The sequence below is a fragment of the Zootermopsis nevadensis genome, unplaced genomic scaffold, assembly GCF_977971745.1.
Source record: "Zootermopsis nevadensis isolate Lab colony 2312 unplaced genomic scaffold, Znev_1.0 Znev_ptg000001l, whole genome shotgun sequence".
In the NCBI taxonomy this organism is placed as follows: domain Eukaryota; kingdom Metazoa; phylum Arthropoda; class Insecta; order Blattodea; family Termopsidae; genus Zootermopsis; species Zootermopsis nevadensis.
In genome coordinates, this window is record NW_028259133.1 from 1130607 (window position 1) to 1143470 (window position 12864).

At 36.2% G+C, this 12864-nt stretch overlaps 1 protein-coding gene across 3 annotated transcripts in view; it reads right to left on the bottom strand.

Moving 5' to 3' along the window:
* Nucleotides 1-703: 703 nt before the first annotated feature.
* The window catches only part of aux (cyclin-G-associated kinase), a 42874-nt gene continuing 30713 nt past the window's right edge, over nt 704-12864 (bottom strand). For 2 of the 3 annotated variants that reach the window (XM_087345970.1, XM_087345884.1), the window contains exons 23-26: nt 12453-12607; nt 10739-10912; nt 8605-8792; nt 704-7831 (exon numbers count right to left, since the gene is read on the bottom strand). In XM_087345970.1, the coding sequence (XP_087202096.1) occupies nt 8676-8792; nt 10739-10912; nt 12453-12607 (446 nt within the window). In that variant the 3' untranslated portion in view covers nt 704-7831; nt 8605-8675. Of the gene's footprint in view, nt 7851-8604; nt 8793-10738; nt 10913-12452; nt 12608-12864 lie in introns of all 3 variants that reach the window. The other variant, XM_087345931.1, reaches the window with a different exon arrangement.

Genomic DNA, 12864 nt, shown 5'->3' on the forward strand with positions numbered 1-12864 from the left:
ATTCCAATAAAAGAATAAAAATTAAAAAAGTGTCATGAACAAGTCATTAAAATATTCACCTTAACATTCCTCATTGCTCAATAGTCTTTCGTTCATTGGTGATTTTTACTACAATTAAAAGGTTAGGCTCAGATATTTTCAAACATTCATGATTTGTGTTCTCTCAGAGATAATTTTTCTTATCTGTACAAAACGTGTACTCATTTTGAAACACATTCGATCTCTGACAAAGGCAGAGGATTCCTACGTACAGACATGCACACAAGCATAGGTGCATTCAAAATGCCACAGTGGTGAGATGAACTCTACTTTGATACGGACCATGCCTTTTCAGTCTTGCTACTTTGTATTCTTTGGACAGAGTTTATAAAATGAACGCATAATGAGGCAGTAATATAGTTTCCTTCACATGTCACATCTCTAAACTTCCTTAATTATCTGTTACTTCATCATACTTAGCTTCAACACTTAAGTTCCATTAATGGCTCAAGTCTATCATGAAATTTTCAGACCTAAAAACGTTTCATGGTTCCCTTTGTTTCTCTCTTTGCATTATATGCCCCATAAATTTTATCACAGTTTGTATTACTGTAATATAATTTGAAGAGTACAAATTATAAATCTTCATGTAGTGTAATTTGCTTCACCTGTCCTAAGTCAAGGGATGCAGAGAAATCACAGGTAAAATACAACCGACACAATGTTTCTGTTTGGTATACAGATATCTTTGTTTTATTTATACATAATACTTTATTCCATTCACATATGATACAGTTCAACATATACATTTTACTGAGTACTCCAACCGACACTATTGTAGTGTTGGTATTATACTGCGTTATTACATTTTGAGTAATAATAAATATGTATTTTACATCTGTACATTCTCAAATCTCTTTTGTTGATTTCTAAGTTAAGTACCTTGTGGTGGTTACTTCAAATACCATCAACATACAGCAATTTCTTCAATCAGAGCTGATGTGCCCTTTACAATATTTTCTAACCAATTCAGGAATTAGTGCAATAATTCTTACTGGAAGTAAATTTAAGATATAATCACCGATGCTTTGGGTTTCATTTAGTTAGTTATCACTGATACATCATTGCTGTACAGACAAAACAATATTTAGGGATGTTAAACAGTATTGGAAGATTATTATTAAAGATAAAAATACCACTTAAATCTCATTAATGCATCATTCAATACTGCCATAATATGCACTTTTAAAAATATAAGTAACATGTGGTATGTATCTGCATATTTTGTTCCATACTTTAATTGTGGAAATTCTGTACCCTTATGTATGCAAATGTTCTCATTATATTTTGCAATTTTTTTTCAAATATAATGAAAAAATTCAATCTCTTGGTTCACCTTTCTGATTCTTGTTTTGTTAGTCTGTACTGTGCATCACTTTTAGTTTATACTAATGGGATGGGTAATAAATTTATTTTGTATATTTTTTATAGGAGACAACAGTCATTAAGATTCAGTAAGACTGATTTCTCTAAAGTACCATTAATATCAACAGGACAAAATAGGAGAAACATTCAGAGAGTAAACAGCACTTGAACACTAAGTAGGATTTGAGGTTTTCACAGCGCTGAGTCTGAAGATGGCTGTCTTCTGGGTTGTTGTGCCGTGCAGTCTGGTAGATGTTTACCAATGCTTCAGAGGTCCTTGCTGCCTCCATCATCAGGGCTATGAATCGCGCACAACCCAGAAGCCAGCAATCTTCATTTGAACACTAAATTAAAGGAAACACACTACTTGACAGGCATCCTTGAAATAAAATTTTTGGATTCCACCTACATGACATGTTGCAATCTTTTTGCTCCCAAAAGGCTTCCTGCTCTCAACAGGTTTACAATGTTTAGGCTGCAACTGCAAGAGCTCGTGTTAATGTGTATTATCGTTTACAAAGGAAAAGTCCATTACAACTGTTTACCATTAATGTTATTCAACATTTAAAATGATATTCAATCATCTGATTATTTTGATATTAAATTCAGAGCTGTGCAGAAATAGTTACTTCATTCATAAAACAAAACATAATTGATACTTTCCCTTAAAATCTAAAATGTATAATGTCTAAAGAAGCACATTATAGTACAAATGGAACACATTCACCTAAACAGCTGGTGTACATACAAGTCTGCTTTATCTGAAAATGGACTTATTCAATTTTATGAGGGAAACCATTTTATTTGTTATTTATTGTGGTCTTCTGATGTTGTGATGCTGTGTAGTATTATTGGTTTTATCAACATTTTGCAGAAACCTGTTGCCTTCATCAGGGTACCCTGAAGATCAAAGTGATAGGGCCCTCCACAGCACCATAACCCAGAAAACAATAACTCAAATTTCCACCAGAATAAAAACTTCAAATCTTATAATTCTCTCATTTCTCACCACAAATTTGTTTGACAGAAACCATTTTTCACAAATTTACAGCAATACTTATATACAAGAATAAGTAATTTTGCCTTGGTTTAAGAGTATATTTCTATTTAATTTTCCAAAATTATTTATATTATAAAGGAATTTTCAGTGTTATCGTTCCAACCAAAGTTTAGATTAATGAATTTTCATGATGATGAACCCAAGGTGCACAAAATATGGCAAGTGTGCTGCATCCATCCCTGACTCATTTGGTAAGTCTGAAAAATAACTAATATCACCTCTAACACCACCACATCTGACTTCTTTATTTTACTTTAGAGTAAACCATTGTTTATTCTTCAATGTTTATATTATCGTACACTGTCAACAACTAACATTTTGGTACTGTAAAGATCATAAGCACTACAATGTGGATTTATTTTATGCATTCTGTTCTAAAACACTCCAAAACTGAAAACCTGTGGACATTTCTCCACATTAAATATCTGCTTCATTTATTTTTAACTAAAATCCTATTTCTGATCAAATATTAATGTGCAGTAAACTACTTTTGCATAGACACAGTTTGTTGGTGGATGAAGTATGGTTGAAAATATTATTTTTACCCCCTGGCACAAGCACTACTTAAATCCAATACAAAATGCAGAAATACTGACAATTCATGTTTATATAATAAATAGTTGCCCTACTGCTGTATACAGAAGCTAATGTGAATGAAATTTATTTTTACTTTGAAAATGCCCAGTATAAGACATCAGTAGGCTAGTTACAGAATAAAGTTTATTGAAGTCCATAAAATTGTTGTCAAACTTGCAAAAAGACAGAAGAAAACAGCATAACATATGAAGGGTATTCTGAAACAGGTGAATTTTTGTGAACCTTAATTCAATAAATGATCATATGATGCATAAGCCACAAATGCAGATGGTTAATGGTGTGATATTCTTATTACAGGGCAGAGTTTAGAAATGGCCAGCGAAATCTTAACTGCTTCCCCATTTACCTGAAATAACCCAGGTTAATGATTTCTTAAGAAAAAAATACTCAGTTAATTGGAATAATATTTTTCTTGTCCTATTATTACTAAACTGGATTAAACAAGGTCATGAGGAAAATACAGACTGCTGTACTTTCACAACTCATGCGTGTTAAAATATTTTTATGCTAGACCACACACACACACATAGGAGGACTTTTATGATTCTGTAGCATGTGTCAAGTTCATTGTCATCTGTGTGCTATGATTGTGAAGAAGTTAGTTTTTACAAGCAATGGAAAGTTTTCCTGAAATAACTAAGACCAATAATCATTATAATTATACAAAAAAGCATTTTGTGCAGTACGACCATATTTTGCATCAAAATACATATCTCCATCTTGGTGCCTGACTGGTCACATGCTGCCATTTTTTAATCAAAACTTCAAGTGAAACAAATGCATATTCTGAACAGATGTTATAGTCTTCTTCAAATGACACCTCATCTGTCATTTTTTCTGAATTTAAATGGTAGCAAGTCCCCAGTGTCTCAGAGACATGGTAGGCGTGTTTGGAGAGAGTGACCAACCTCATCTTGGAGACAATGCTAGTCAGCAATGGGTTAACTGAATCACCCTCATATGTGGCCAGATACGACGTGATTGCAATCTTGCTCACTCTCTGACGTGAGAAATATTTTACATCGCTCAAATACATTGTACTAGCACAGAAGTGAGAAACACATTTCTTGCATCGTACGTCTAACATTACATCCAGTTTATTAGTTTATGTGGATATAACTACAAATACAAATTTGTTTTAGAAATAGTTTTCACATGCGTATCCCTCTATTTATCTTTCAAGTAATTTTATTTATTTCCACTGGCAGCCATCAAACTATAACTACTTCATTTCAAAATAACATAAGTATTACTAAACTCAGTTGTTTTAGACCTCCAGAATAGTTCCAGTTTTTATTTGAGACACTGGAAATCTGCGAAAGGTACATGAAACTCATTAAAATTAATTAAGGATGCTTATCAAATATTTCAACATCCACAAAATGTATCTGTCCAACAGATTGGGAAAAATTCAATTGTAAATTGCAAAAGTCAGACTAGTACAGTAAGAGAAGTAACTCCATGGAGCACATTCCTTCTTGAGAAACTAAGTCATTCACCTAACAACAAAAATCCCTGCTTTTCATGGAACCTGAAGATTCATTATTTTTTTCACAAGAATTTTCAATTGTAACATATCCTCAAGAAATTAATCCAGTCCACATCCACACACAGGTCTCAACATTTTTTGAAAATACTGTAACCACATAAATATTTATAAAAATATTAAATACTGCAATAACTTATCAGTTATGTTCTCAAATTATCTGAATGTGGTTACGTATTTCCTCTGTTAAACAAGAGTTATTCAGTGTGTTCAAATGTCTTGACTTTAAAAAGCCAACTGTCTGCATATTTCTGTGGTCAAAAGTCCCTCAGCTCTGGTCCACTGATAAGAATCATTAGGTATTTTAAGGTTCATCATCCAGGCATGTCATGTAGCTGTTTCTTACGAGGCTCATCTGACAAAATCCACATCCACAAGATGCTGTGGAAGCAGGCAGTAGATTATATAGTCTCGCACTGGAAATCTATCATTTTGAGAAAAGAAGTTCTCAAGCAGTTCTTTAATATCCAGAACTTTCCTATTGCATTTATTCATGACAGGAAACACCATGCTTAAAGTGTTCAGCAAGAACTCATATGTTGTCTGTCAAATTCTGCAAGATCCTGTGTTGCCACACACTTTGTATGAATTTCATACATCATTACTTGTGTTATGAGTTCCAGAAATCAGGGCTCTATGATAGGCAGGGCCACAAACAGAGGATGCCTTGAGAGATAATGTATTGCATATGACAGAGCTGAAAGTTTCATGACTGAAGATAGCATGTAAAAGAAAATTATGACTCATATCGATCTTTGTGACTTTGGGTGTACTGTGCTCTGAAAATTTAGAACACAGAGCAAGGCTGATGAGGAGAAAGAAAAAATTCAGATGCCACTATTTTGGGCACATAAAAGCAGGTATACCTCATTTAATGAAAACTGCATCTACATTCCTAAGAGCGAACTCCAAAACGTAAAATGGGAAATTTGTTGCCAGTTGAAAATTTTCTGTTGCCAATACTGACCATACAAGTGTAATTTTAAAGACCTGTCTCACACATTACTTCGCTGAAGATCCATGATAATAATTTCCTCCAGTTAATGCCTAGGTCTTACAAATGCTCTCCCATGTACGCTACATGCCCCGCAACTCATCACGTTTCATCACCCTAATACGCAGCAAAAACAAATTGTGAAGTTCCTCATTATGTAACATCCTCCTCTTACATCGTCCCTTTTACGTCTAAATATTCCTCTCAGCACCTTGTTCTTAAATACCCTTGATCGCTGTTGTTCCCTTAGGGTGAGAATCCAATTTTTGCACCCATACAAAAGAACAGGTATAATCTTTACATTTTTAGATAGGATCTGGGGAGACAAAAGATTATTAACTGTGTGGTAGCAAGCATTCCACAAATTTAATCAGTTTCATCGTGAATGAAGCTTCAGTTTGTTACTGCCATTGTCAAAAATATGAACTCTAGCCACACAATAGAAGTATTTGTTAGCTTTCTGTATATTATGATTCTGTCCTGCAGTCTGGTGATGAGGCAGAAACACATACACCTGGTTTATAACGCATCTACTTACAAATCAGCCTCCTCATTAATATATAACAGTTTCTGCATTGCAGTAACAAAATTCCGCTGTTAGTTTTAGTGTTTGCACTCATGATTGAGTGGATGAAGTGAGCGAGCAATGACTGATATTCAGTGCTTAAATTAAAATTATGATCTGGACAAATTATAACACAGTTTGGGGAGATAAAGCTTAAACTCCCGTTCTAAGCTTATGATTATAATTTAATCAGTATATGTACAATCAAATTGTTTGTTGCATTAAACCGTATGACTGCCTCAACTTTCTCTGTGCAACTGATAAAACATCAAGTGTGAAGGAGAAATTTCATAACAGTAGAGTAATTTATCTAATAAATCATCCGAAAGTTGAAAAGTGAGTTCAGCCCATTTTATGACTGACAAAAGTAAAGAATATTGACAGTTTCTGAATGGCTAGATCAATGCTGCACTTGACACTTGACATTAGGTGATGCTAGTGTTTTCAACACATAAATTAACAATATTTTGTCCAGTATTACCATTTATGGATCTGTAAATACATGACCACTGAGTGTGGCTGAAAATCTTTGTGTGGCCACATAAATTTCTTACATATCCGGTGTGACAGCAATACATAAGAGTCCCAAAAAGGCACAGCCATCACTATTGAATGGTAACCAGCTTGTAAATGATTACAGAACTATCACCAGCACAACTGAGATCAACATACAGTGGTATTGTATTCATACTACTGATTTATCTTTTCATGAACATCTGCCAGTTAAAAGATAAATGTCATTTCAAAACATCCCACAGATTTTACAAACACTTCACACATTGTACAGAAGAAAAAATGGAAAGATATATTTACATAGAAGTAACATTTGCCATTAAAGAAGACTTGACCTCTAAAACGTGGTATCTCATGACAAATGAGGATGAAAATGACAGTATTTTCAGTAAGTTATAAACTATTTACAAGGAACTTACATTAAATACACAAAAGGAGAGATCATACTGAAAGGATGAGTGGCATTCGGATTCAGGCGGTATTAATTATTTCCACTGGAAACCAAATACCTAAAACATACAATTAAAAGGGATCATTCTAACTACGTGTATGTTACTGTTTGATTTCTAATCACTGATGGAGACTCAGTACGTATTTCCATTCCAAAAGTATTTTTTAAATTGCACAAGAAACTCTGAAACATGAGCCAATAAAACAATTAAACATGTAACTGTTATATTTTGTTATCTGTAATCATCCTTTCAATATCATGAAATGACTGTCAGTCATTCCTTGAAGTTCCTTTCGAACATTTAACAAATCTTCACAGTTCCCAAATTTTATGTTGCCTTAATTCTGAACGAAGGCAAGCTTTTTAAAATAATCTGGAATGTTTTTATACACTTAAAAGTTGGCAGTACTGCCACAGAACAACGGGATTAAATGACAGACTTCTTTCTCAAACATTTTAAACCTGAAAACTTCACAACAGCAACCATAATACATATTTATTGTATTTTAGATGTTTCACTATTTGTTTTTTACAAGCTTAGGTAACTTTGCAATGTTAAACACTAAAGCTAATAAAAGCTTATCACAATGTTCTTAACTGAATAATGTTGTAAGAATGGAATTAGATAGGTGAATGAGGACTTAGTTTTTCCTGTGTGCCTCTTCAGTCTCCACACTGCTTTGACTCCGGTATTTGTAAACCTATAATACGAAGCAAAACCTACAAGCAGTTACTAAATGCAATACCTTGAATGGATCATTTGTCTTGGCATGGACTTCACATTACACGCCAGCCATTACAGCCAGGACACTGGCTTAGGTTAAAAGTCGTCACGAAGAGGACAGAAGGTGTAAACTGTCAAAACCGATATAAAATGGGCTGCAGAAGGCAAAGCACTCTTTTAGTTGTTTTCTTACTTGTGTTATGTGGACAAACATTTTTGGAAATTGACAGATCTACTACAGCAGAATCTATGAGCCGGGATAGCTCAGTCAGTATAGTGACTAGCTACGGGCTGGACGACCGGGGTTCGATCCCCGACGGGGGCAGAGGACTTTTCCTCTAGCCTCTGCGTCCAGACCGGCTCTGGGGCCCACCCAGGCTCCTCTACAATGGGTACCGGGGTCCTTTCACAGGGGTAAAGCCGGCCGGGGCGTGATGCTGACCACTCACCCCCATCTAGTGCCGAGGTCAAGGAAGAGAGGAGCTATACCTCCACTCACCCCAAACGCCTACATGGTGTATAGTGGGACAAAATTTACTTTTACTGCAGCAGAATCTAAGTCTCATCGTGTGCAACTACTGCACATTTCATCAACATTTCTAATTTCCTCACAAAATGAAGCTTTCAATATGTCTTTTCAAATTAAATATGCTATCTCTAATAGAAGATGACAAAGTACTATAACAAATAACAGCAACTATTATAATAATAAAAAAAAATGTTTAAAGTCACATATCTTATTACACTTACTTTGTGATGATTATGGTACATATTGCACTTGCAAGTTGGCTAGCCTGGTTAGGCAATGAGTATTTTGTTGTTCAGTTTGCAGCAGGAAACATCTGCTGTTGACTTCCATCAGACTCAAAATCACTCCATGCATTATTTAATTCCATGAAGATAAGTTTGGCAATTTCTTCATTTGGTGTTCCCATTTGCTGTAACAAAAGAAAATGATTTCATCTTTAAAATTTTTAACACACCTCTAATAGTTGTGTTAAAAACTGGTTCATGTAACTGGATATGTGAAGGACATAAAGATGAATTCAGTTCTAGTTCCATCACCCTGGTTTTTGTTTTGTTTGTAATTTTTATGTATCTATAAACCTGTACACATATTCATGTAAGTATAAGGCCTTCAACTCTGATGATTAGCATCGAGTAGGTGGACGAGTTCATGATTCCAAACTGATTATGGTTTGGTAAAAACTAAAATTTGTAGCTGGGTAGCTGCTACACAGACTCCTTGGAAATTGTTGCATCACAGAAGGCGCGATAAACAACAAAGACATAACGAGTCTCCAGTCGTTCCATATGGATGCAAAATAATTCAACGTAGCAGGAAGCTTATGTGTCAGCGAACCCTTCTAATGTTAATGAGTCACATGGCTGGTACACCAAGTGATTTCATTTACTTAAAATACTGATCTAAAATTAATTTTAATATTTAATAATTAATGCACAGCAGGAATGACTCCTTACTGAAAAGTATGAACAATAACAACTGACGACTGCGATGTATAGAGGCCTGCCTATAGGATTGGAGGTAATACAGCAATGTTACTAAAACATAATAATTTTATGTCAAAACTTACTTTTCCAGGCTGCAAAGCGCCTGCCAGTGTGAATGTAACAAGCAAGGGATGCTAAAACCAAGAGCTTTTTTCTTGTCAGAGAAAATATACAAATAAACTAAAATTCTAAAATCATATAAAACCGTGTCTGTTAAACTGACCTGACAAGCCCCGTTACATTTAGAAAAGCCAAAACACTGGAAATGCTGTCAGAGTTACTGCCAAGCATGGCAGGTAAAGTGCCATTCGGATGGTATGCAGGTATGCAAGGTGTACTTTGCAAAGAAGTGGGCATTCTACCAGGACACGTGACATGGTAAGTGGAACGCCACAATTAAAACAGACACGTGCAGCTCACCACACAACAAATGGTCATGTGTTAGGCATGTCTGATTGTTCCAGAGGTGTGCGAGCATGACAGAAATGAAAGAGTGCCAACACCAGAGACTTCGTGGTCTGTGCTGGTGTGGGGACCTTCACCTTGATCAAATCTTTATGCCCCTACAATGGGAATAACTGCCCATGGCCCCCCCAAAATGCCACACAGACAAATACAAGCCCACGTGGCTCCATCGGACTTGCAGTTGGCAACATCCCAGCTCCCATCAGTGATAACTTATCACAGCGGCAGAGCCAAGATAACAGTTATGCCGCTTTCAACATTGCCTGGGCCCCTACAGGGCACTATGAACTTTGTGGGTGTACACAGCAATGAGCCAGGCTCTGCACCTAGGCACGGATGTGGGGGCAGTGAGAAGAATCAACTTAACCTTAATTTCTGGGTTCTCTGTTTGAAGTTGCATGGGATACATAAGGCATGAAAATGATGGCAGGTAAGGCAATGGAAAGGAAAACGTGAAAGCCACATTTGCATCCCATCAAGAAAACATGGACTGACCTACCTCAACAGGTCAGAAGATTTGTAATAACCAAAGTCAGTAGAAAAAAGTTAAGTACTAGGAGATTAATAATATGCCATGTACACTTAACAGTAAGTAACAATTCTATTTATTCACCTACTCTTATATGTGAAGAGTTTCTAAGCTACTTTTCTGAGTAAGTGCCAGTTTTCAAAACTGATTATTAAGTGTCCTCTACTTAAGTAATATTTTCATTCAAAGGAAAAACATGTAGTAATACCACCAAAGAAGACTGACACACAAGGTCTTCCAACTAATTACTTTTAAACAAAGCTCAATACAATATCATTTTACCTTTGGATACTTACCCACAGTCTCTTTTCCTCAGCTACGATACTAAAATTCAGGAAAACACATTTATCATCTCAGTTATTATACAGAATGTCTTACCTTATCAGGATGCACAGCAAGGCAGGCTCGTCTGTATGCCTTTTTAACGTCTGATGGGGTAACCAGCTGATGCATTTCACATTTGTTCCATTTTGCATCTTCCCATAAAACCGTATGCATCGAGCATAAAAGCGCCCTGATATTGTGCGTCTTACCGTCAATCCAATCAAGGATCTGGAAGTAGGAAAAATATTATCTTACACAGATTCACAAATGCTTCAGAAACTGTTACCTTCCAGCTTGAAAATAAAATACAAATTGTTTTACACAGGCAGCATATAAAATGCAAGATGTGCAAGCTCTGTGAAGGGGCACAACATACTTATGGTACAAGTGTGTTTATGGAAACCAGTGAGAAGTTTCAAACTCTGAATGACACTTTTACAAAAGTGATCAGATAATGAACATGGCCTGGAAAAAACTGTTTTACCCCTTCACAGGCACAGCCATTCTGAAACAAGTATGATGAAGAGTTGAAGCAGGTATGGTCTATGTCACTGCCTCGACATTGGCACCGTCTGCGAATCCCAGGTTGATCTGTTCCATTTGAACACAGGATTCATGTGAGGGTAAGCGTTAATATAATTGTGGGGATAGAAAAATTATTGCTAGAATGTGAATGCTGACTGGTAACTGCAGCTGCCTAAATGTTTAACGAGACACACAGCAGACTATGACACAACTGTAAATGTATTACATCACACCAGCTACATTCATTCACTGCGCAGTGTCCCATGACAGGTTGGAGACCTTCACAAACAATACTGACTACTAATTACGAATGTGTATCTTCTTTGACTGTGAATTCAAGATAAAGGTAATTAAGGTCTTCAATCTAACCTAAATAAAACTACCATCTCAAACTTTGAAGCTAACTCTCTGGTGTTCTGCAATGCATACAACCTTCAAGTGTCTAGTATGAGCTTTTGTGTTCAATTTTTAGGGCCCATGGATGGATCTTATTGGCTAATGCAACACACAGTCCTATTGGCTGCTGATGGGAAATGACTCAGTGGTACAATTACACTGTCTTCTTCAGTGGTATTATAATACTACTTTCATTGTTTTTTTACTTTATCCATCATCTGTTGAGTTATTTTATTAAACCTTAAAACATCGCTATGACACTACTCTGTTGGATCTGGCAGACCGCACTTTTCCGAATCCGTGGAAATCCTGATTGACAGAGAAAACAAAACAGCAGCAGTGCATGCTGAACTAATACAAGGCACTGCAAGACTTAAGTGGGCGTACTCCAGAAGCTTTACAAATGCTGGGGAAAGTCAAAAACTGTGAACTCCAAAGCCAAGGTCTCATAAAAAGTATGTAGCTCAAAATCAAAATGAAGTATCACTTGAAGATATCCGTCTTCTGGGTTATTGCGCTGTGTAGTCTGGTCGATGTTAACCAACGTTTCAGAGGTCATACTGTCTCCGTCATCAGGGCGATGAAACGTTGGTTAACATCGACCAGACTACACAGCGCAATAACCCAGAAGACGGATATCTTCATACTCACCGCTGTGAGAACCTCAAGTCTTACAAGTATCACTTGAATGAACAGGAAAAAGTCTTGGTATTTCCACAGCACGACAAAAGAAGGGGGGGGGGGGGGGGGGGGGGACAGCTAGTGGCCCAATCATTTCCTCGTGATCTCATTTGGCATGCAAGACGTAGTTCTTCACTGGCATATTATTGTCTTTATTTTGACTTACCTTAAGTTTATCAGGATCCATATCCTTTGCTAGCTCTTCCTTTCTCATTTCATTGATGGTCCTTGGTCCTGTTTCACGTTTTGGAAACTGGTAGCCTTGTGATCCCAACAAGTCATCAAATATATCACCAGGCTGTTTCCCTCCTTTGTTCCCAGCTGTGTTGAACAGTGGTGAATGAGTCATTCAGAAATCAGGAATACTCAAAATGTAAGAAAATCCACAAGAACAAAGCATGAATCTGTTCAAAAAATGTTTATTGGGCAACTTCACTCCACAGTTTTTGGCTCTTGTGGACAAAAAGTGATTAAGGTTTTTTATAAATGAAATAAAAAAGAGGCTCAGCAAATGAAAAATGTAAATGAACTCAATGCGTGCTACAGCATCCAAATCTTCTTATTACACAGATGAGCCA